Below are 24,169 nucleotides of genomic sequence, written 5' to 3' on the forward strand. Positions count from 1 at the left end.
TTAAAAAAACATGATATACATATACCGCACTTTCTTAGTATGTCTAGGAGACAAGCCAAAGGTGGAGAAAGAGGAAGATCAAGAAGGATCAGAGAGGAACAAGTGTGGGAAACTGGAGGAGTGGGGATAAACGGACCTTGCCACATGTAAGCAGGCTGCCAATCAGTACACCTGCTTAGCCAGGCTGTATGCCTAATCCATCGCTAATCCAAATGAAGTCCAATGTCAATTCAAATTGCTTTGTGTCTGAGTGTATACTCAAGAAGTATATTCTGAGTGTATATTCTCTATTCTCTCTGTGTATATATGACCAAAAGAAAACTGTCAATGAATTACAATTCAGACTAGCTGGAAAGCAGAAGACCAGGATCTGGAAGGACCCAAGGTCTGAACTGCAAGCTGGATAAAGAGCCCAAGGATGGGACATGGATATTGGATGGATTTAAGGTCTAAGGGAACTGTGAATTTGAGTAAGGGTATACCTATACCCTGATAGACAGCTAAGGCAGGTTGCTGGGGGATGGGAGGTGAGTAACTGAGTTAGAGGTGTTGAAGTCTTACATGGGTGCTGGGAGAGTGCCCGCAAAGGTCATGTTCTCCTGTTCACATTACGTCTGTATGGCCAGCCATGCCTGTGTAATATGTCACAAGATTTCTTCTTTCAAATACCAACCCTTATTCTCTGCTAGCACAGACTAACATTCTCAAAATTATCAAGTTTTTCATGAATGGTGTAGTCATTGATTTAAATTATCCTAGTACTGACAACATTGAATATCTTACCAGTATAAAAAAAGACAGACATGCCGTCATTTCTATAGTCTTCCCACTGATGCCCAGCCAATAAAATAGGGCAGGGACTAGGCATATATTTTGCCATCACAGTCAGTGTAAAGCTTACAGCTGCATATCAACAGGAACTTATTGAAGTTGCAGATTTAGAGCTCAGTTTTCTTAGAATCTCATTTCTGAAACTGTTCAGCAGAATCATAAATATAAAATCTGGTATTTAGAAAAATATAGTACAAGTAATGATAGTGACAGTTTAGCAAATAGATGTCAAAGGAAAATAATTCTGCATCCTCATCAAAATATCTCCTTTGGGAAATATATTTATGGGGCGAAGTTTTCTAGCAGATGGAAAATCTGCTGGAATTCAAAGTCAGCACTTGCCAGATGCCCCATAAACAGTATTTTGCTCTGTTAAGCAAGTAGGAGTGTTGAAGGGTGGTGGTGGGTGTGGGTGTGTCAGCAGTAGAAATAAGGCATACATTTTGCAATTGAATAGCAAGGTCCAAGAAAGAAATGTGATATCAGTGAAAACCCATAATGTCTTACAGCAAAATCTGGTGAGTAGGGGTTACAGCAAAACCTAGGAAAGCAAACAGTGAGAGAAGAAAGTTAGCATATGAAGACACATTAGAAGAAGAAAAGCTGGCAAAGATACCAAAAATATCAGAAGTCACATTAATTTTACGCAAAAATTGTATGCATATGAGGCATTACCATATTCATGAGCTTTCTGAAATTCTGGTTCTTCTAATTGGTCTGTAAGAAAGAAAAAAAGTCACATTAGTTATGGTATCTTAGTTCTTTCCCAGTTTTAAATTCCCTAAAACAAGGCTATTTTTTAGTTCAGAATTCTGTATGTCAGAAGAATTGGGTGTGTCTAGAAATTCAGAAGAGAAGCAATTTCTAAGTATGACCCAAAGCTAACAGATCCTAAGGACATAACCGCCTGCTGATACAATTCACTGCTTTCCACATGGCTATCATAATGCACCTACCACTGCACAGTAAGGTGGGGAGACATGTGCATAATGCAATTAGAATTAACGCCAAGCTGTTCTGCATGAGGGATGCATCACCACTGCATTAAAATATGTGGACAGTGTAGGTACAATCATTCCCCACAACCCGCCCCCAAAATGAGGTAACAAAAAGCCCTTAATATTAGTTAAATAAGTTTTAGCATCACTCACAGGGGGTGGGGGGAGGAGAGAATAATTATTTGGGTAGTTTTTATAGCCAAGTGTCAGACTTTTGTGGCCATTCCGATAGGACACAGATGAAAAATCCCTGTATCCATCTTTCCTTCTAAAAAAGCTATCTTTAAGTTCTGTAGACATGACTACTATAGAAATAACGCATCCATAGAACATTTAAGAATTACTATTTTGTGTAGAAGATATTTCTCAAAGTATTGCAGTTGTTATGGTGCATTTCAGGATTATATTCACTGTTTTTCATACACTAAGTACAATGTAAGCGGTACTGAGTGTATGAAGAATGTGTCTAAAAGGAGAGGTTCACAGAACTAGGTCTGTTTAAGCTGATGGAAAGACGTTTCGCTAGCCTTTAAGAATGACTTCTCACTGACTGTTTACTAGTTTCTGAATCTCTTGTCTTCAAATGTTTTCCTGACTATGGTGGACAAATGCCATAGATGTTTACAAATGCTTTAAATATCTAGCTGGGGAAGTACTCATAAGTAAATACTTCTCATTAGATGTGGATGGAAGGAATCAAAAACCCATTTACTCAGATCACACATCAAGTGAATATTGAAAACACGTGCTCTGGGTAAGTCATGTTATATTGATCAATTGTTCACTTTAAGAGAAAAAAGTGGCAAAGATAGTACCATTAGCTGGGGAAGATGTGAAAAGAAGGTGGCACTTATAAAGTTTAAAGAGGAGAGGAGATGTGGTGAAAAATGTGCAACAGGCAAAAACAGCAGTATGTCCATTACGCCCATGACATTGTTTTAGCACCTAACAGCTGTCTGAGCTTTTTTTCCCAGGCTTTTCATTCAAGCAAGGAAGGTGAGACATGGAGTTGTTTTGCCCATTGACATATGTTGCATTTTCCAACTCAGGTCTGACATGCTTTAGTTATTGTTCATAAGCACTCCGATTTGCAGAACTAAACTCAACCCCACACATCACCTTCTTTCAAACCACAGCCTACAGGTCTGTCTCTTAGGATGGCACTAATGGAGATAAAACTTTGTTAGATATTTGGCAAGCATACACATCACCTCAGGACAGCCTGTGATGGGATAAAAAATAGCTGATCCAGTTCAGCAAGATAATTCTATTACACTACCTTACACTAAGCCTGTAAAGGTGAAACCCCAATTATCCCTATTAGCTTATGTAAAGCATGAACACTTAGAAATAACAGCTCTTTCAGAGACTGTATAGCTAAAAGTATATGTTTTCTTTATATGAATAGATTTTGCTATTTTTCTATACCTTTAGAAAGTTAAATTAAGCATGAAAAGGTGTATGTTTGCATTAGCTGCCAATAATTATTATGCCACCTTTCTTAAGGCTAGTGAAAAGCCAGCAGTATTTGGGTTAGCATACCACCTTTTATAATGTGGTGCTGACATTGAAAAGCTTGAAGGTATGTTCAGCTCAATAACAGAGTTTTTAAAACCCTGCTATTTAATTCACTCAAAAAAAGGACAAAAGAGGATTTGTAAATGCTCTGCTGGGAAAAGTCTTGCATCAACAGGGAAGCAGCAAAGATGATAGCAAGATTTTTACAGCCATATGTATGATCAAACTGAAAACCAAGATATTACAAGCTAGATGTAAAGGCTAGAATCAAACTGAAACAAAAAAAATATTTTTTTTTTTAAAAAAGAGGCAGTTATAACAAGGATCTAGGAACTGCACCTGTATCTTGTGCACTAAAAAGGAGTAAAATTCATACGTACCTATTCTGTACACAGAGCAAACATCTGTGATGGAAGTTTGTTTTAACAAATGTATCACTTCTTCTAAATTTTTTTCTTTTGAAAAAAAAGATAGCTCTTCTGCTTCAAGAAAATCCAGGTCTTGTGTTCTAACAAAGAAAGGAACAACTCTGAAGGTGTCTGAAAGCAAATTTGGCTTGAGCTCACGGCATCAGTCAAATTGAAGCCCGCTAGAGAAACTAATACAATCTTTACATTATGCTGATGCTAATTTTGAAGACAACAATCATTTATAAACATACATACAAATGGATAGTAGCTATGCTTGCAGCTAACAGTTTCTGCCATATGCAAGTAATTTGTATGTCTATGTCATGGTATAGCATTTTATGAGAGAACATATTAAAAGCAAAAATCTAAGGACATTATGGCACCAATTTTCTAATATATGCTTCAAGTTACACATCAAATGGACCGGTGGAGAACATTCTAAGAAATCCTTGTTTCAGCATGTGAACAGTCCAGACATGTTAGTAAGAGCAGCCTATTTACATGGTGCCAAAGCATGCTGAAATGCACACTTTTTACAGGTTTCTGTCTGCATTATGAGCAATTATTTGTAAAAGGAGCCCCATTTGAAGCAAGTTAAGGCCTGTAACTGAGGGTACTAGCAAAAACAGAACTTGGATGCTTCAATGTAGGTCTTGTGACCAGCAAAAATAGTCTTCTGTGATCCAAAGAAGAGAGGCTGAACCAGATATAACAGTAAGAAACTTTTCCCAATAAAACTCTGGTACACGTGGACATTTTCCAACATTTAATCAGACTTCATATTTCAATTTCTTTGCATTTCTTTTGACTGATAGACACTATGACAATTCTCATTAAAAAAAACCTAAAACCCCTCAAATCTGAGTTTAATATTCAGTATATTTTAAAGCTCAAGAGACTGAGTCACTTTTTGTGTATGAGTGAAATATATGTCACTTACTTATTTCTAGATAAATCCAGTTTAACGTGACTTGTCTTTACAAAACCTATTTGGCCAGTAAACACATGTCTTCCAAGAAACCATGCCATGCATTCAATGAAGTAGCCAACGATCTCAATTTTGTCCCCTTCCTGGAAACTCATCTCTTCCAACACAATACTTTCATAATTCATCACAGCCAGACAGGATCCTGTTACTGTGTAATAAGGAGATAAATAATATTTTCAGATAAAGTAATTTAACAATACAAATACACTTAATAGAACAGCAACTCAGCAGAGCAACATATCTAGCAAGAGACATTCCTTGAACTTGTGAGTTGCACATCTGATCTGTCAAGATTTAAATCATCCAAACCCAATTTATTTGGTTTGAGCAATTAGAATTGTATATAACAGCATAAAAATCCTCATTTCCAGCCATGAGAAAGCAGAGTTTAAAATGTTTTCAAAGTTCTAGCAAATTCCTTCATGATGCAACAACAACAAAAAAGTTTTAAGTCCTTACTTTCCCTCTTATAAAGGGCTCCGAACTTGGGCCAGAGTGACCTCTGTATAAGTTTAATTTCTGAGGCAGTATTAGATAAAACAATACATGTATGAAAGATCCACAGTAATTACATTGGTGCACTTTCTTATTTTAAATTTTTTCATCAAATCTAGAGGCATTCTCAACTTAATTACTCTTTACTACTTTGTGCATCTACTTAATACAGTATTTAGACAAAAATAGAAGAGATAAGCCTTTAGAGTTTAACTCAACTTAGGCCGAGATTTATGCTTTCGCTAATTTTATTGTAATGAAATTTTGAAATCTGTCTTCCCATCCTAATATAATGGGGAAAATAGGCTTTAGAGTGTCTTAAAAGCATAGAATAAATTTGGGGTTCTTTTAATGCTGATGTTTGAATGGAATTTCTTACCAACTTTCTTGATGGATTTAGCTTCTGTTTTGTATGTAAAATCAATAGGATTAGAATACCTTTTAAGAAACCATCTGAAAGAGAGCTACAAGTTAGCGTATAAAACACTTCACAAAGTGTTGTGAAAATAACAGTAATATTTTTAAATCCATTTGAAAACAGATGCACCCCTCCCACAGTTCTTTCTATTTCAGCACTCTCCATACACTTCAGACACAGCTATGTTTTAGTAGTAAAGGAAGCATTACTTGAGTCAGACAAACCTGAGGAGGTCATGTTATTTCTCCCTGCCCAAGGTCAATAGAAAAAACACCAGCTTTTTAATTACTAAGAACACCAAGAATAAATTATTTTCTGGTGATTCCTGAAGTGAGTCCATTGATGTAATTTTGGCTTTATAGCAATTATGAGCTTGGATATGAATTTGGAACAAACTGCATTAAAGGAGGTGAATGGCTCCTGTCAATAGTTTTGAGTAAAAACACTGCTAGCCTGTGATCATCCTTGTTTCCAAGCATCCCACCTGTTACTATCCATATTCCCAAGCATCCTGAAAAAAAGAAAATTTTCACTTTATGTTATTTTAGAAGTGTTCATGGATTTTATTTCAGACTCAGGGAAAAAAAGCAGAAATATTTAACTCAAAAGATAGTAAACCATCTTTAAATGCTGCTCTGTAAGTATCTGGATTAATTTCAGTTGTGTAGTATGGAAGGAAATAGAGCATGCATTCTCAGTGTTAATGGAAGATGGATGTTCCATAACAAGCTACCATTTAGAGACACCTATGTCTAAGCACATGTGTACATACGAAACAGATGCATATGAAAGAGGTAGCTAGGGTCAGGTACCTACTGATGAAAAGGGATCAATGGCTCCAGAGAAGCATTACACAGCACGGTCATATCACCATCCACAGATCCATCTGTTACTTCTTCAGTAAAAGCCCCAGACTCACAATGAGTGTTTATTTCATTGTCTGGAGCAATTGCCTTTCTTATTAGATTGTCAGGACATAAAACAAAAAATGCCCCTAAAAAGAAAGCAGTGGAGCAGATGTCATTTTATGTAATGTTTTAGTGTCATACAAGCTTTAAAACTGGCTTCAAGAGCATTAGTAACATTCAATTAGAAAACAAAAATCTGAGATTTCATAGGAAATTTCTTTCTGATTGTCAGATATTCATACTTTGCTGTCTAGTTTCAGTTAAAAAAAAAAAAGCAGAGCTGAGCTGTTCAATGAAGTGTAGAGCCTTCTGCTGCTGCAACACTCTGCATGTTCCTGTTGCAGTAATCAACAATCCATCTAGCCCCACTCTGTCTCTGACAGTGGCAGCAGGTGATGCTATAGGGGAAGCACATGAGCCTGGCAGCTATCTGCAGTCCCTCTCTCCTGTATGTCTCCAGGCTCTGCAATAATATTAAGCAAGGTGGAATGTGCATCCCTCCCTAATTTTTTTCGTATCCATTTATGGACCGGTTGCACATGAATTTTTCTAATTTCCCTGTGATCCTACTGAACCCAATCTGTGTTTGTTCTCTTCTCTTCCTGGTGCATTAGTATTTGATTTGGGGATTTTAAAGAAAGGCGCTTCTCTAAATTTAGCCTTAGCATGTATAGTCTTCCTTACCTTCCTGTACTAGCAAGCTTCTGTACATCAACTCTAATGATTTTTCATTTATACAGACTTCAATGCCTGTTTCTTCTTCCTCTTGAGAATACAGCCAGAAAGATTGATCTAAGAATAAATTCTCCATGCAATGATTTATAAAACCTAGAAAAAAAAAAAAGAGACCCAACAATTTGTTTCCTTTACAGTTTTACAGTGTAGAAGAAAACACCCTTTCAGAAAGTCAGAGACTGGGGTGGGCATTCAGATGATTCCTTTATTGCTTAACCCACAGTGTATAACTAATTTTACTATATAGTATTAGCAAAGTTACATCAAGTCACATGCATTACATCTATTTTTAATGCTTAGCTCTCACAGACTACACCTAAAAGGCACACAACATTTCTGTGCCTAATCCTGCTGAGGAAGCAGACCATGTCCTCCCTTAACAAGGGATCCCCATAGCTTAGCTCTATTTGAAAGGTTTGGAGTCTGAAAGAGGCAACGACTAGGAAGCTTTGAGCAACGGGTGCTTAGCACCACTGAACAGAAGACTAGAAATAATCTGAAAAAATAATCTCTGTATAAATTTCTGTTGCCTGATTCAGCTGTACTGATTTATGCAGATACTGTGCCTGGGCATCAGACTCCTGGAACATTGGGACAGAGATGCTGCTGCATACCAGTCACGTAAATCAGGTGATAGTGCTTGATCTTGGAAGCTGGGGCTCCTTACATTAGGAGTTCCAGAGAGATCTGGATTGCTGTATCATAATCAGCATGGTAGAGAACTGGGTGGCTGTATCAATCAGTATGGGATAGATAGCAGGGTATTAATTAAAGGGCCAACATTAATACATCAGCAAAACCTTTGTGCAAAAAGTGGTGATGAAGAGGAAAGGTGGGCAGATCAGTGATTAGGGTGCTACTCTGCTCTTCAGAAGATGCTGAATCAATTCCCTATTAGCCACAGCCTTGCCTAAAAAGAAGCTTCATCATATTGTCTTTCCTCTGCAAAATTGGGTAAAACAGTATTTTTTCTAGTTATCTAAGGAACATTTAAAAATACAAAACAGCAAGTAAATAGCAAATGTGGAATTCAAAATAAAATTCATTATTTTAAATTAGTCTGACAGAAACAGGCAAATTCAATAATAATGCACACAAGCTCTCCATACACAGAAGAAAAAAAAATAAAAATCAGATAAAATGGAGACAAAGACCCAATTCACATTATATTCTTCAAGACAGACCTGGGAAGTTATAGCATATTAAAAATGTAACTCAAATCAATGGCATCATATTGTACACAAAAGGCAAGCTCAGATTTAGAAATAAAACTGAAGCATGCACCATATGAAGCAATTTTTGTTTTACTTGATATTTCCTCTGAAGCCTTACCAGCTCTGTCCAGTTTGCTCACTGCTATTTAGGAAAGTTGTGGAACAACCAGAAGAGTCCAGTGGGAAGCATGATAAGAGGTCTAGAAAATACACTCTGAAGAAGGCTTATAGGAATCAGGGTTGATTTTCCTAGTGAAAACAACACTGAGTGGAAGCATGGGTTAGAAGTCTCCAAATAGGTATTAGCATGATACAAAGAAAGAGGAGTGACTTCCACATGTCTACAGTGAGCAGAAAAACCTGTAAATGTATTTAAGTTGCAACACAGGTTAGACTTTAGGACAAAACCACCTGGATTGGAATAGATTGCTTAAAAAGAAGATATGGTCTGACTCTGGAGTGTCTAACTTTGACAGGAACAATAGCTGTTACCTGCTTTGGGAAAAAGGCAGGTTTCTCCTGGAGGTCAGAGGGTCTCTCCAACCCTATCACAAGTACCCAGTTCAGGAACATTACTTACAGCTAGTAGGAGTTAATACAAAAAAAATCTCAAAATCCTGTTCAACAAGTTCCCAGTCAATCAGAAGTTGTATGCAGAGGAATTTAAAAAAAGCATGTTGAACTGTTGTATGGTGAAACAGCTTTACCCAGTGAGTGGTAGGTTAGAAACTTCCATATTTCTTCAAAAGTTTTAAATGTCACCACTATTAGGTCTTGATCACTATGAATAGACAGCAGTCTAGCAGAGAGCTCCTAAAAAAAAAAATAAATAAACCCCAGTATTTTAATTACCATTATACTAGACCTGAGCACACTTTCACACTAGGTAATGCTTATGCTAAAATGCTCTGTATTAAGAAGGGTTTTACCCACGTGAGATATCTGTTATTTAACACATACCTACAACATATAGTCTGCCAAGTTTTAATCTGACTTTTTCTTACCAATTGTACCAACTGTTCCAGTAAGGTTAATTTACAGAGGAATTAAGACCTCAGGACTGATCACTGGGTAAGACTACAGGCTATCTGATTCATACACATCTATGTATAGCAGCCAGCATTCTCTATTTAGTGTGAAAGCCAGGCAAGCCTCTCGTGGTACTTTCCAAGAATACCCTCCCATCAGAGCTTTTTAAAGTTTGAGAACTGTCTTTGCCAGACATGTTGGTATTGATATTAAATTGTGGAAAGGGCTTCTTTGTTTGTTACTTTGGATTTTTTTTGTCTTAAAATTTCTCTAGGTCACTTGAACCACTGTAAAATTTTAGGATCCACAACACCCTGCTGTAGGTTAGCCTCAGAACTCTGTACACACATGAAAATGCGTGTCCTTTGATGCAACTTTGAACCTGCTACATGGCAACTTCAGTCTTGTTCCAGAGGAGGCATTGGATAGTCATTCCCTAGTTCACTCTTTCCATAGTTAAGACAATTAAATATACTGGAGGGTTTGTTTGGGGTGTTTTTTGTTTTTGTTTTTTTTAAGATGCAGTAAAAGCCTTTCCTTCTCATTTGTACTGGTTTGTGTTGCTAGAATAGCGTTAAATGGCACTTAAAGATGAGCAATGATAGTTGTAAATGATATTGATGGATTTTATATGGAATTTCAGAAATGCTAAAAAGGGAGAACTACATAAACCTTCAAATAAGTCAAAGAAATATACATTTTAACAGATTCTAGCCAAAAAGTGGTAATATACTGTCTGATTGCACTTCAGTTAGTAGCTTAAATACAGGGTTCACCAATGACACTGGCTACTCTCTTTCAGGGAAATACAAAGAACTGTGGCAATTTGTGAGACAAATATCTGAACCAGCATCTCAGAGGATAAATCAGATGCAAAGCTAACAGGTATAATGCTACTGTATCATTTCCCAGTACTGCACCTTCTACTCCCATCACATCTAAATTGAAATGCATCTTAAACCAATGCAAAGACTGAACAATAAACTGATTCTAACTCTGTGTGTGTAATAAAACTCCCTCACACATTTTCTGTAATTGAGCAAAATGAAGCTGATCTACTGTTTTTATTACTATTATGTCATGATTTAAAAAGACCTCTGAATTAATTCTGTTTAACTTCCATTTTTTCAATTCACACAACATGAACAAATTAAAACAGTAATTCCTTTTTGAAAAAGAGATATCCAACTTAAGCCTCATCACTGCTTTGATCTTCTACATGCCCCTTTCTACACTAGATTAAATATTAACAAGAGCCTGAAATCTATTAATAAATTGCCAACACATGCTAAAATATCTCAGCCCCAAGGGCTTTATGCACTGCTGAATATCAAAACAACATTCTAAGGAAACTTATCATTATAAATCTTGCTTCCTTCAAAGTCCTTTTCCCAGTCTGTTTCTAATAAGGCCACAAATCTAGTCTATTTGTATGCTGTTTTCCTTCTCCTACTGATCCTTTCTCCATCTCCCCCTAAACAAAAGCCAGAGCAGAGCAGCAGGAGTACAGACTGTTTTCACAGCCACAAAATCAGCAGGCTGGTGATGGAGAGTTCACAACACATGAGAGGGAAAATGTGTAGGAACACATGCATCCAAGATAGTCAAAGCCATAACTAATTAAGATCTCTGTGTTTGGCTTGCTAGCAACGGAGACTGGAACTCATGGCTTAGTCAAAAAAGGGACACCAAAAGTCAAATGGTATCATCCTGCTTTTCTATCAAGAGGGAAGAGGTGACTTGAAATCATACGTGTAGCAAACCTCATTGGTTGTAGAGGGAAACTTTCCTACATATGAACAAATGAAAGACAGCAATAAAAACTGGTCAACCCTCTTATGTGCTGTTTATAGCTATGGCCATCTAGCCCTAGGACATCAAATATTTATGCTGTTCTCCTTCAGACTTCCTCTTTGACTTAGAAGTGGGCTTCCTGGGTAACTTGCATGCCAAATGACTCAAAGTGACTGGAAACTTAAGTGAAAAGTCAATACGAGGGCAAATGAAAATAAAATATCAGAAAAGCATGATTTCCTTTGACATAAATCGAAGCAGAACATTTTTAAAACAAACCCCTTCAATGTGTTATTTAGCCAGGTTTATTTACTATATATCAATTTGGTGTTCCAGTCTTTTTCAATGGTTCAGTATTTCTAATGTCTATAGATGTTTTGTGCCATGGGAAGCTCTGATCACTCATTCAAGCATACAGCTTGTAAATGGAAATAGGACCCAAGTAACTCAGACTATTTCAGTAGCACAGGGTGGATTCTCTGAATCAATAAAACTATTCCCAAGCAATTGACTTACATTGAAAACTGCCATCACCTCCCTGCTGTCATTTTCCAGAAGACGGAGCTGCCCTCTGAGCTGTCTTTGGAGTCTGGGATCAGGACATTGACTCTTTCGTCTTACCATCATTAACTTCAAGGAGATATCTGTAGAAGGATATCCATTTAGAATGAGCTTCGGAGAACCAGAAAATCCCTCAAATTCATAGAATCCACATTAAGAAATATTTTTTTCAGCTTCAGAGACAGACACAGAAAACTGATGTACTGCATGTTTCTTTTTCATTTTTATTACCCAGTAGAGATAGTAGCCTAGCATGAAACACAAGATTTGTTTCACTTGCATAATAAAGGCTTCGACTATACAAAGGAGTGTGATGTGAAAGTCTGTAGAAATTCTGGGAGCCAACTGACACGCTTGGGGATGGAGAAGAGAGAAGAGGAAAAAGGCAAGCAGATTGGTAATTTGTCAAATTAGACAGCTCTACGGACATTGAGAACATGCCCAGATTTCCAAATATCCCATGCATATTTTAAAAATCGAGGCAAACAGATACTGGAATCACAAAAATAACTCTCACCCCAAAACCAAACAAAGCCAAAACCAACACGTAGATTGTTTGGCATGTTACCGCAACTCTTTATGCTAATCTTAAATTCACAGTTATCAGATATGTCACCCCCACTATTTCAGAAGGCTTCTATAAATTGCATATTGAAAAAGCTGTTTCTCCACTAAGCTGGCTGAGCAGTACCAGCCAAGATAAATGGTCCCACTAAAAGCTCACTTATGACTTCCTCAGTTTCAGCTAGCTGCTGTCAGATAAAGATCTTCGATAAACCTGCTTTCATTCTGCATATCTGTTAAATTAACTCAAGAACTCTAAATCAGACCCATAAATTTTCAGATACACAGATGGGTACATATAAGGCAATAATACCCATCCAGGAAGAATTCCAGTTGCAAGTGTGTAAACAGGTCATGCTTCCAGCAATAAATGGGATTATTGACCATCCCAAAATACTCCATCTCCTCTGAATTTCACCTTTGAATCAGGAAAAATAGATATTTCTCACATTCTGGTCTAACATGCTGCATCTTAATCTGTTTTCATAGGGCTTCCTATGTATGTCTTCAGGAGTTTTACGATGACTTGCACCTAAATTACTCATTACATTAAGGTCAAGAAGGGTGGGTCAGAAATACAAAGCAGTGTTACTGAATTACAAGCCCTCTCTGTTTAAGCTGTGGTCATGTAGTCAATTGTTAGTACAAAGAACACAAACTAGAATCTTTGAATCTTACTTAGATCACTGTTAAGTAACTGTATTGACATCTTCATTTTACCTGAAGCCATCAGAGATACTGACACAAGAGAAGACTATTACGTAAAAAATTTAAATTTTTGTTTTACATAATCAAATTGATTCCAAATTAAATATTTAATGATAGAAACACAATTTAAGTCTTATATAAAGTTAATATTACTGAAATAATAATTGCATTGAATTTAAACAACTGAAATAAGCTGCTTCTGCCAAAATAATTATTAATAAAGCCTTATGGAATTGAAACGTGGTCCAAAACCATTGCACCTATAATAGTCTTCCTGTCTGCTTCTGTGAGCTCTGCTCCATACTCCCAGTTAAGAACTACCCAAGCTCTATACGGAGTGAGACAAACAGGTGTGTATATAAGCACACATAGTTTAACTAGAAATAACTATATGCCTGGGGGAGACCTTCTACCACTGATGTGATATGTCAGGTCAAGCCAGAAAGCAGACCACATCCAACTGTTGTTCTTTGATGGTTATTACTCTTCCTCCACAAGCAAGAGAAGGGAAATGTGACTAGAACCTCAATTCACAGAGCAGGCCACAAGGACTCCAGAAGGGAATCCTGCTGCACCTACTTTACTGGAGAACTGCACTCAATTGCAACTTCATTGAAAATACAGCACTAAAAAAAAAATAAAGACTTGGAAAGGCCACAAACTTAAAAAACAGGACATTTCAAGAATTTTACATGTGGGTTTCAATAAGCAATGAACTTTATTTACCTTTTTTCTTAGCCACTACAATATAGTCCATACATTGTTTCTGGCTTTTATAGCAGTTCTCTCTTTTTATGAGAAATTCTTGACAAATCTTATGTAGAAGTTTGACATTTCACAGCCTCCATGAAGTATGTTATAAAGTTTACAGGAATTGCAACTGCAAATGTTGACGTAGTTGTCTCAAAAAAAAAAGTAAGCAATGAGAAAAGCATTATATTTACAAGGCATGATGGAAGCAAATACCTTACCAGTTGGAAAATTCTCTGCTTGTCTGGGAATGGTCCTGGAACTGACACTCATGCATTTTTCACTTTGAGAACACTCTGTTATGATAAATGAAAGGAATGGTTAAGAGCATTTTCTAAGTCCATATAAATCACACCAGAAAAACAAACAAACAAACCATCCCAGACTTTCAAAGCATTCGATGCATTGGATAATTACTAAAAGAAAATAACTATATTTTTTCCCCTTCCCAGTATATAATTTCCAAAACCCACAAAAATTATCTGCAGATCATTTCTCTCCTACTGGAGAGGAAGTTAAATATTTCATTATTTTGGTCTGAAGTTTCAAAATGATGGAGAATGGGTGGACACATAGCCTCTCAGGAAACTGAAGTCACATTTGGGAGAGAGCAAGAGTCAGACTTCATTTTCTCTTCCCTTGCACCTATACCAAAAAGTGGCCTCCACTGAAGCTGCAGTGGTATCAATTGGCAATGACACGAGTGCCCTGTACCAATTCAGACATGGAGAGAAGTAAACCTTCTCTTTATTTGTTACAAGCTTAATACTTGGGAGGGTGTAATGTAAAACCAAGAGATCTGAAGTTTTAGAAATAGAACACAAAATTACTATATTTTACATTAATAGTAATCTGTTTTTTTCTTTTTCAGCCCATATTTCTTGGGGTCTTTTTGGAAATTATACACTCTCATGCTGAAGAAGCACCCACTCCAAGTAATTCCAAGGTTCCCTTAGCAAAAATCATTGAAGACAAGGCTTGATATTTCCAAGTATAAAAATGGGAGAGATAGATCTTTAATTTTTCAAAGAAAACTCAGGCAATTTTCATGCATCCTAAGACATTCTCCTCTGCAGCTCTGCTTTTAAGAAAAATCTTGTAATATCATAGGACATGGTAATTTCCAAGTCTTCCGCATCTTCCCTTGAGTGCGCCTATTGATGTTGCATGAACAAAGTCACAAATACATAAGGATACATATACACAGTTTTCCTACATCAGAAAAGAAGCAGTAAGCAATAAAAACATCTTTAAGGTCAATTATTAATGTATACTAGAAATAGAAATTGCAGTTCCCAAGCACTTCAGTTTGGTTGGGGGTTTGACAGGGGTGTTGCGGGTTTTTTTTTAATCTGGACTCGATATTTATTTTTAAATAGAGAATTGATAGTAAGCTCACTGCAGCGTAGGCTGGCTGTGTTTAAGGAACTTCATGAATTTAAATTCTCGACAGCTTCTGGGACCATACTTAGAGTTCTGCTTTTTCTTGGTTTAGTCAGAAGTACTGTCACAAGTCTGCTTGCACACAGGAAGCAATGTTTAAAGAACACTGATTTCAATACAAAGTCAAGAGCAGAGTGATGAGGATATATTGATCGAAGTCTTACCTGTTTGTTCTTGCAACGTGTCCATTCTGACTCCACCCCTCACAGTGCTAATGGCAGCATTGGCCTCTGCATGTTTCCAGTGAGACCTGCACCTCCTCTGCTCCATTTCTTTCCTCCCCAAGTTCCTCTCTTGCTTTCCCTCCAGACCAGGGACGATGGCATTAGTACTAAGCATGGATGTGCTGCCTGCTGCTGCCAAGCTCTCCATATTTGTGATTGCTCACAGTGCTACAATTAACGTTATCAACAATCTGAGGGAGAAAAAAATTAATTAATAATATATTTTTTAAAAAACCATCAAAATACATGCACGTATTCAAGAGCTGTCCCTTGCCTGCAGGAATTATTTTTAATTCTAATATAAATTTAAGTATTTGCTTTAGGCTCCTTTCAGAAGAATTGTTGTGTAACACCCAGATTCACACCAGAAAAAGCTCCTGTAATCAGGTGGCATCACTGCTTTAGCAACATAACAACAGATTTGACTAATAGCAACAATCCAAGGCCTGAAGTGAAATGTACTTATGCCCATTGCTGATTATTCATTCTTGGCCAGCTTTAAAGCAGAGCCTGCAAGGGATAGCATCATTCACATTAAGAGAGGCAATGCAGAGGAGAAACATCATTTTCTAAAGGTGACAAGAATGGAACAGGTACTGTATGCTTAATTCAAACAAGCAGAAAGGTTTTTTTAAATTCAGCTAAAGAATAAATCCTCTGCAGGAACCCACAATACAGGAAGACTGGCATGCAAGGATCGCAAGGTTTCTTTGCAGTAAAGCAGAAGGGTGATTTACTGAAGCTATAGACCAAGCCTGGCAGCAAGACGTACTGGGAAGAACATCAGCGGAAAGGAATAGAAATGAAAGTAGAGCTCAAGTAGTTGCAAGCTTCACTGCTCCCTCTACAGTCACCGATGTGAGACACCCTGCAGTCCCAGTTCTTTAGGCACAAGCTACTTCAGCTTCAGAAAAGCGCTGCCAGACCATCAGCCAATGCATGTAGCCAGCACACGCCCCACTGATATTTAGAACCTTTTCTCAGTGGGCTCTCAATGCCTCTGATTTCATAAAGCCACAGGATAGATTTCTCATTAGTCCTGCCACTTGTACTTAATCCAGATTCCTCTGTATTTACTCCAGCCATACTCATCAACGAGCCACATTCATTATGAGTATACACACTTGTATTCTTTGTGAAATTTCCTCTCATTTGTTTTCCAGCAGAAATCGATTAAAATGGAGCTGTTGATGGAAGATTACTTTCACTGCCAAACCCTCAGACTAGTGGTGCATGGTCAGCTAGTATGCCCTTACAACTGGCCTTCAGACTGGTCAGAAAATTTCTCCCTTCCCCATTCACTATGCAATGGTGTATCCCAAAGCATGTTATTCTGGTTTGCTTCTTCACATAAATGCTTTCCAACACTTCTCAACCTCCAAGCTTCACATCACAGATCCTTAAACCTGAGCAAACTGAGCACCAATGTGAATGGTGCAACAGCTCCTAGATGTCTGCCATGGTAGGCAAGTAGATGGGATGAGGCAGTGCTCTGTCTGCCCAACTTTAATGCTTTTTTTTTGCAGTGATTGAAACCTTTAGCCCATAGAGCAACTTGAATAAGCAGTAAACTATATACAGATAGAAGCATGTTATGCAATTATAAAAAGATTAATGAGGCATACTTACAGGTGGCGTGACCAGCTCAGAGAATTAAACCATAGCCATATCTACCACAAGCACATAAGGTAATGAAGTATTAAGACATCTAGGATGGATGTTGTTTTAATGTTTCCATTGTCCCATTTTGCTATTTATTTGGAAGTGCTTATCAGAGTGGTGAGGCCAATTTTCAAACGGTGCTTTGTGGTGTAGCTTTGCAATTCTCCATATAAAGTTATGAGTATAAATTCATAAATACCTATGAAACACAGATAGTAACTCAAACAAGCAATTTTGATGCCTTTTCTCAGAAAAGGGTATTTCCACTAACATATTAGTTTACTGACTTCAGATCTGTTTCTCTTGGTAATTTCTCTGAAAAACTGCCTATTAGACTTGACGACTGACTCATACAAGATTAAAAATACAGGTCTGCCAGAGACCAAACTCACTTTGCTAGGAATATGCTTTTCCATTTATACAGTTGATCTTTTCCTTAAGGTAATGACAGTAGCTAACACCATTCTTTTCAGTACTATACCAGGATTATATGTAATGGATTGTAACCTTCACACTTAAGAATTAAACATTCTTTTGCATAGATTTTGTGAATACCGGTATCTCCTGTTGATGAGGATGTAAATATTGTGATATTAAGGATAATTTAATTCAAAAGATGGTTGTTTAAATTACATTGCTATGTGAATCCAAATCCAGTTATTATTTTTAGTTCAGGATTATCCTTGATCCCAGAAAGAGAATTCAGTGTTCAGAATATTAATTTTTCCATCAGCTCCTATCTTCAAACAGAAATGTCATCCTCATCAAAATTCAGGAAAACAAATATACTGTGACTTGAATTCTTAGAATTCAGACAAGTTGAAGAAGAGATATTGATTAACTTTTCATGTCTTCTGCATCAGTGCATGTTATTAAGGGTGACATACATACAGGCTTGTGAATGAATCTGTAAAGCTTGGTGCTGCAAGAGCAAGTAGGACATCTGAACAAATCAAAATTGATATGAACTGTTTAAGATTCAGTCATAGTATCCCAGAGCTTAAGTCAAGGAGAAAAAAAATCAGAATGAGAGAAAGGAAAGCAAAAATGGTATGTTCTTATCAATGTTTTCTCTTGGCTTTTCCAAGAATCACAGAATAAAAATTCAGTCTCAAAAACATTTTTAACACTCATGCTGTCCTCTAGAGATTCCTTTCCAGTCTTTAACATTTGCCCTAAGTATCAAACCTCAATCCATGTGACTCTGTATAAGAACTGTGAACAACATAGTAAATAACTTCCCTGTAGCTAGGCATCTAGTCTACTTAGGCCCTTTTGAATGTTTATTTAGCATCTAAATGCATCCCAAGCAACAAAGATTTCATACGATGTTGCACTACATCGCTGTCCTTTTACTATTCACCTTTGACTATAAGTACCCCAAGGAGCAAAACCGTAACACACAAGCAATGCTATGGTATAATCACCATATTTATTATGCTCATGATTTCTCATCAATTATTAACCATTCCAATCAAATTAAAACAGATTCAGAGGCACCAACCAGAGAAAAAAAAAAGCATTAATCCACAATGAAATAGATTTAGAGAATGTTAAAGTTCAGTGCTTGAGTCGCACTCATTAGAGATTTTTTCCTTAACCTGTAATGCTAACTTACCATTACACTTATTAGCAATTAGCCATTTGTTGATAGCAACGAATATGAGATGAAGAAATGGATTAAAGATCTAACACTCACCTTGTAAAGTCTGTCTTCTATAACTAGTTCTTACAATTTACATTTATGTGCACTGACAAAGCATTTTATTTGTAACTTAGACAAAATTATTTTACCTCATGCTCTTTGAGGCTTGACCAAAAAAAATTCATATTTGGTGCAAGACATTGGCCATAAAATTTAATGATCTTCCCATTTTTCCAAGCCAGAAGCCAACCTCTATCCAAAAGCCATGCAGGCAAGAGATGGCACTCCCTGCTGTTCTGGGGGAGTCTCACTTTCTAAAGCAGAAACTCATGGTGGGGATGAGCAGTGAGAGAGGCAGGTACTGGACAGCTCAACAATTCCTATAGGAGTGCTACTGGGTTCACTGGTATCATCCTTTTGCCTGGCCTGAGCTCACTGGACATGCCGCCCCATACAGAGCCATTGGTAGCACCTGCCCAGGCTTGTGAGGCTCAGAAGGTCACTCCACCTTTTCCTTGCTTTCCACAGCACACAGCAGGCTGGAAAGTTCTGTATTCAACAGCTGTTGAACATGAGATGGAAATAAGACACTTCTTTCCTATTGAAAGTTAAATAGAACAATTCCATTATCACACTTTCCCCTCTGTGGCTGCTCCCATTTCATTGAGAGCTTGTAACTCTGTTTTTGAAAACAGAGCTAGCTAACCAGAAGAAAAAACGTATAGCTTGACATTTTCCATTTCCCTAACTATGCAGGTTGAGGGTTACACACACACACCCTCACACCCCCAAGTTTTGTTGTTTTTTTAAGAGGAGTTGTAGATGACAGGAACACTTTCTCTCCCACCAATTCCTTCCCATTTAAAAGAGGGTTGAAGAAGATGACTAATAACATCCACTGTATAGGTTCCCTCTCTCTCTTTAAAGGTGTATTGCTAAGTAAGAGAATACGATCCAGTACGTAAGAATGGGTTATATTTGAACTGGTTGCCTAAAACCTGCATGCAATACAATATTTCTCTTTCATTCATCATCTTCTCTCTAGGAGGCTCAGGACAACTTACTAATTACTAGCTTGAAGTTACTATAATTGTTCAAGTCTTACAGAGATGGAAATCAAGACAAAGATTATTTGTGGTCATACAGGAGTGCTATAGAAGTGCTGGTAAAGTAGCCAGAGTCCAGAAGCAAGTGTAAAGTTGAATTAATTTAGATCAAGAGGATTATTCATACATATTAGAATTGTCCTGGAGGTACAAAGTTACTGCCATTGCTGCTCTGAGCATCAGTTCTTATCCAAAGAAAATGAGCACCAGCTATTGCTCATCTCACCTGAGCTGCCAGTGGATCAGGGGCAACTCTTCTAAATTCAAAGTCTCCAGGCTCTTCCAACCACTGCTGCTGTACCTTGAGACAACAGAACTCTGGTAGCCTCAAAATGTTTACTCATCTCATGGGGCATGTCTTGTTCCAAGGCTCCAAACCAGGCCAGACAGCTAGTGAAGCCTGCATTGCCTTAATTTATGGGACTTTTGACTGTGTGCACACACTTGATCTGCTTTCCATCTCCTGTACATCCCACAAGTCATGAAATACCTCAGTCTTGCAACTATACTGCTGTAAATTAATCTAGGTAATTTTCCCAAACTGATGCCAGAGTAGTTATTTTATGATTCCTTCTCCCCAGTTTCAACTCACATTTGTTTCACATCACCTGTATTAGGCTACAAGCATCTTACAGACAAGATCATTAAAATCTTTCTCCTCAGAGAGAGTAAATCACAGCTTTGATCTCTATGATAAATTCAGTTAAAGGCATGAATTAAAAAACATCCATAATATGTACTGTATAGGCAACACAACAGTTTTTCCTCCAGTGCTGCTATGTATTACACAGAAAGGTAAAGCAAATCTGTAATCAGGGTAAACAGACTTGGGAATCTGAGTACTCTACAAAAAAGGAAGATTGACTTCTTTATCACTGGAGTAACTTTAGGTTAGTCAGCCATTCTTAGCAAACAATGTTGCAAGCAGTATCATTGTTCACAGTTGGTCTATAAATAAAGCCCTAGGAAGCTTCAAAGATGCAGTAGATTCCTTTAAAAATTTTAACCCTCTTACGATTAAGTTTCACCATACCTCAATAGCACTGAAATATACTTTCCACCCACATCAAGCCCTGAAAGCACCCCAAGTCTAAAATTTCCAAGTTTAGATACTGAAAATTGTAGGCTACAATCCACATTTTCATAGCTGATTAAAAATAAGCATAAATCCTAGGGGTATTTAAAAAAGTTCAGGTCACTGTTAGAAAACCATAAAAGGCATCTGTGAATCTTGATACCTCATTTTGAGTGCTAGATTTGACAGAGTTCAGCCTGTGCCAGCTAACGCAGAGGAATAAGTAGGAGGAATGCTTTTGTTACTGAATAGCAGCTCAGCTCACACACCACCACCTAGAAGAGGGAAAACGGAGCAGCACAGGAACTCCCAGCAGGTTCTCATAGTCAGGACAGATCACATTTAAGTGTATTTTTCAATCATTTCATTATGGACACACCAAAGTATTGAACACCACTGAAATTATCCTGGTTTAACTGGCTGCAATTCTAACGTGTTGACAATACAGTCAAATACCAGACCACAGGTACCTAAATTAGAGTAAGAGACAGACATGCAGATACAGAGCACAGGACTTCTCCTACCTTTTCCAAGCCTGATCCGCTATAACATGCTGGTAAAGAGCAGGCAGATCTGCGCCTTCCTCAGCTCTGCTCAAAACTCACTCCAGCACAGCTCTTCCTGTTTGACCTTCTTATCTTTCCTGTTGATTGCACAGCCTGGCTTGCATGTGGCAAGTACAAAAAGTTGTCCATTAACTATTACTGTTAATTCAAAAACTGTGGGTTTTTTAACTTTTTTTTTTTTTTTAAAGAAACATTCATGAGCATGGACTTGAGCTACTAAAGTTCATTATGCAAAGCAGAAATGTATCAAATGTGCTGGGAGGTTCATTCACACCCCCCTGCTTTTCAAAGCAATAATTTATGTTGGCATTTTGCATTAGTGGCTAAAAGGCTCCATGGGATACATCCAGACCATTGTGCTAAGTGAGCACTGCTCAGACAAATTAACAAATAGCCCTTTAGATGGAGTACCAGGCTTTGTTGCCACTTTGCTTTTGATCACAGAATTAGATTTCTTTCTACCATTCCAACCACAAAGTTTGATGAAGACTTTGACAGTGAATTTGCTCTTATATGCTTGCGTTGAAATTGCAGAAGTATATAGTTTTGCAGATTTATCACGCACTATGCAGCTATGCAGCATTAAATACCAATTTTGGGAGTTAAGCAAGTCTGTTGTGGAGTACATGCAGAGTATATCCTCTGTGTCACAAGATTTCATCACTGATCCAGATGCCATACCCTAAACGGTCCACAAAGGCAAGGATGAGAGAAACTGAAAATAATCTATTCTATTTCAAATCTGCTAGCTTTTTGCCCTCCACACCTTGAGATGGTTTATATTCTTTTCCTCCCTAACATACTGTGAATTTCACACACAGTTAGTCAGAGTTACGCTACTGTTACAGGTAAGCACGGAGTACCCCACATGCCATGGGTCTGGGCTGCACTGCAGTGGGTGCTACCTGAGAACAGAACAATCGGACAGTGTCCACCACAAAGACCATACACCTGTTATCTCAGACATCTCTAGTCAGTAACATCCCAGCATTTAAGATATCAGGCCATTGATCAGTTGCGGGTACATGTTGGCAGAGGGGGTGCTGCCCTGAGGCACGCCAAACAGTCAGACAGAGCCTGTGGGGCTGGGCAGCTCCTGAAGAACATGGTTTGAGGTGATGGGTTGTGCTGCACAGCACTGCTGCCCTCCTACAGCTCTTGCCAGGGATAATAGAAAAAAAAATAACGACCCTTCAGATGCCTTAAAGATCTTAGTTACAACTCCTGCTAATCTGTCTCAACATAGAAGTGTCTCAAGCACTTAAAACTTGCTTTTAGACTTTATAAACTAAATATTAATTACAAATCATACTCTCACTTACCTTACTTCATCCCATCACACCATGTTAACATGAATTATAAATGCTACCTCACACTGATCAGCCAATCTGTTCCTGCAGTACGCTTGAGAACTCTCCATCTCTCCAGAAATTATGAAATTGGAAGGTATTCAAGTAATTGTATAAATCACAACTAACCAATCATCCCACAGGGCTCTCCTCCCACTGGAATTAATTTCATATTGCACTATAATGCAGTACACAAAGCATGCCACTTCAGGATTAATTAATTTATGTAGTAGCTATGCCAACAGCATGAAATGCCACATTTCTGTCACCATTTTACTGACTAATTTTCAATGAGTTTCTTAAACATCTAAATCTCTTAATCGCATTTTTTTTATTTGTATATTTAAGGATAATTTTTTGTTACATTTTATAACCTCAGTTCTTCACTAGTATTCCTATCACCTCTTCTTTTTTGTGTACTCAAGGTAGTTTTGAAAAAAACAATAATCATCTAACCCTGTAATTTTTCCAATGAATACAGGTCTTCCAGCCTCTATTTCTATGACCCAGTCACTGTAGAATCCACTACTGATGAGTGTATCCCTAAAATCTCAAATCCAACCAATTTTTATTTCAGAGAAGTAAAGTTAGGAGAGATGCAACTCACTTAACAAATCAAGTAACAAAATAGCAAACAACTGAACTCCAGGCTTTTTAACTTCCTTGTTAATAACTGCTTAGAATCATAGAACAGTTGGGGTTGGAAGGGACCTTTAAAGGTCGTGTAGTCCAACCGCCCCTGCAATGAGCGGGGACATCTTCAGCTTCCTCCATGATTTCACTCCAAAGCATGTTTCATCATGCCACACGCAGTACTTCAATTCTTGGGGGTGTATATTGACATGTAGTTTAAGTGGAAACAAGGTGGGGGAAAAGTTTTTGGCTTCAGGGTAATGACACCAGAAGTTGGCCCTGGACTTCCTGTTGTCTTATTAGAACAGCGCTGATCGGTATTACAGAACCGCAAGTGAATAGCCTTACTGAAGGTGGGAATAGCTGCTCTCGTGAAGTAACTCCAGAGACCAACATACTGTAGCAAACAGGAAAGACAAAGGTAGTACGGAGCAGTACTGTATTAGTCATCACATACCTTACACTAGGTTTTAGTCACAGAAATCATGCTACCTGTTCAGGTTTCCTTACGTTATAAAAGTTTGAGAACACTTCTTTAACTATTA

The 24,169-nt window shown here is 37.7% G+C and overlaps 1 protein-coding gene across 8 annotated transcripts in view; it reads right to left on the reverse strand.

Annotated features, from left to right (window-relative positions):
• The window catches only part of SH3TC1 (SH3 domain and tetratricopeptide repeats 1), a 60,024-nt gene extending 38,304 nt beyond the window's left edge, over positions 1–21,720 (reverse strand). For 6 of the 8 annotated variants that reach the window (XR_003562781.2, XR_008731835.1, XR_008731837.1 and 3 more), the window contains exons 1-11: positions 21,601–21,719; positions 15,529–15,779; positions 14,143–14,217; positions 11,855–11,982; positions 9,223–9,328; positions 7,251–7,394; positions 6,475–6,652; positions 5,620–5,693; positions 4,698–4,893; positions 3,728–3,855; positions 1,507–1,548 (exon numbers count right to left, since the gene is read on the reverse strand). Coding sequence is in view for 4 of the 8 variants with exons in the window: in XM_027814409.2 (XP_027670210.2) it covers positions 1,507–1,548; positions 3,728–3,855; positions 4,698–4,893; positions 5,620–5,693; positions 6,475–6,652; positions 7,251–7,394; positions 9,223–9,328; positions 11,855–11,982; positions 14,143–14,217; positions 15,529–15,736 (1,279 nt within the window). In the remaining 4 variants the exon portion in view is untranslated. Of the gene's footprint in view, positions 1–1,506; positions 1,549–3,727; positions 3,856–4,697; positions 4,894–5,619; positions 5,694–6,474; positions 6,653–7,250; positions 7,395–9,222; positions 9,329–11,854; positions 11,983–14,142; positions 14,218–15,528; positions 15,780–21,600 lie in introns of all 8 variants that reach the window. The other 2 variants (XM_005433144.3, XM_027814427.2) reach the window with 2 other exon arrangements.
• Positions 21,721–24,169: the final 2,449 nt, after the last annotated feature.

The sequence above is a fragment of the Falco cherrug genome, chromosome 1, assembly GCF_023634085.1.
Source record: "Falco cherrug isolate bFalChe1 chromosome 1, bFalChe1.pri, whole genome shotgun sequence".
Lineage (NCBI taxonomy): Eukaryota > Metazoa > Chordata > Aves > Falconiformes > Falconidae > Falco > Falco cherrug.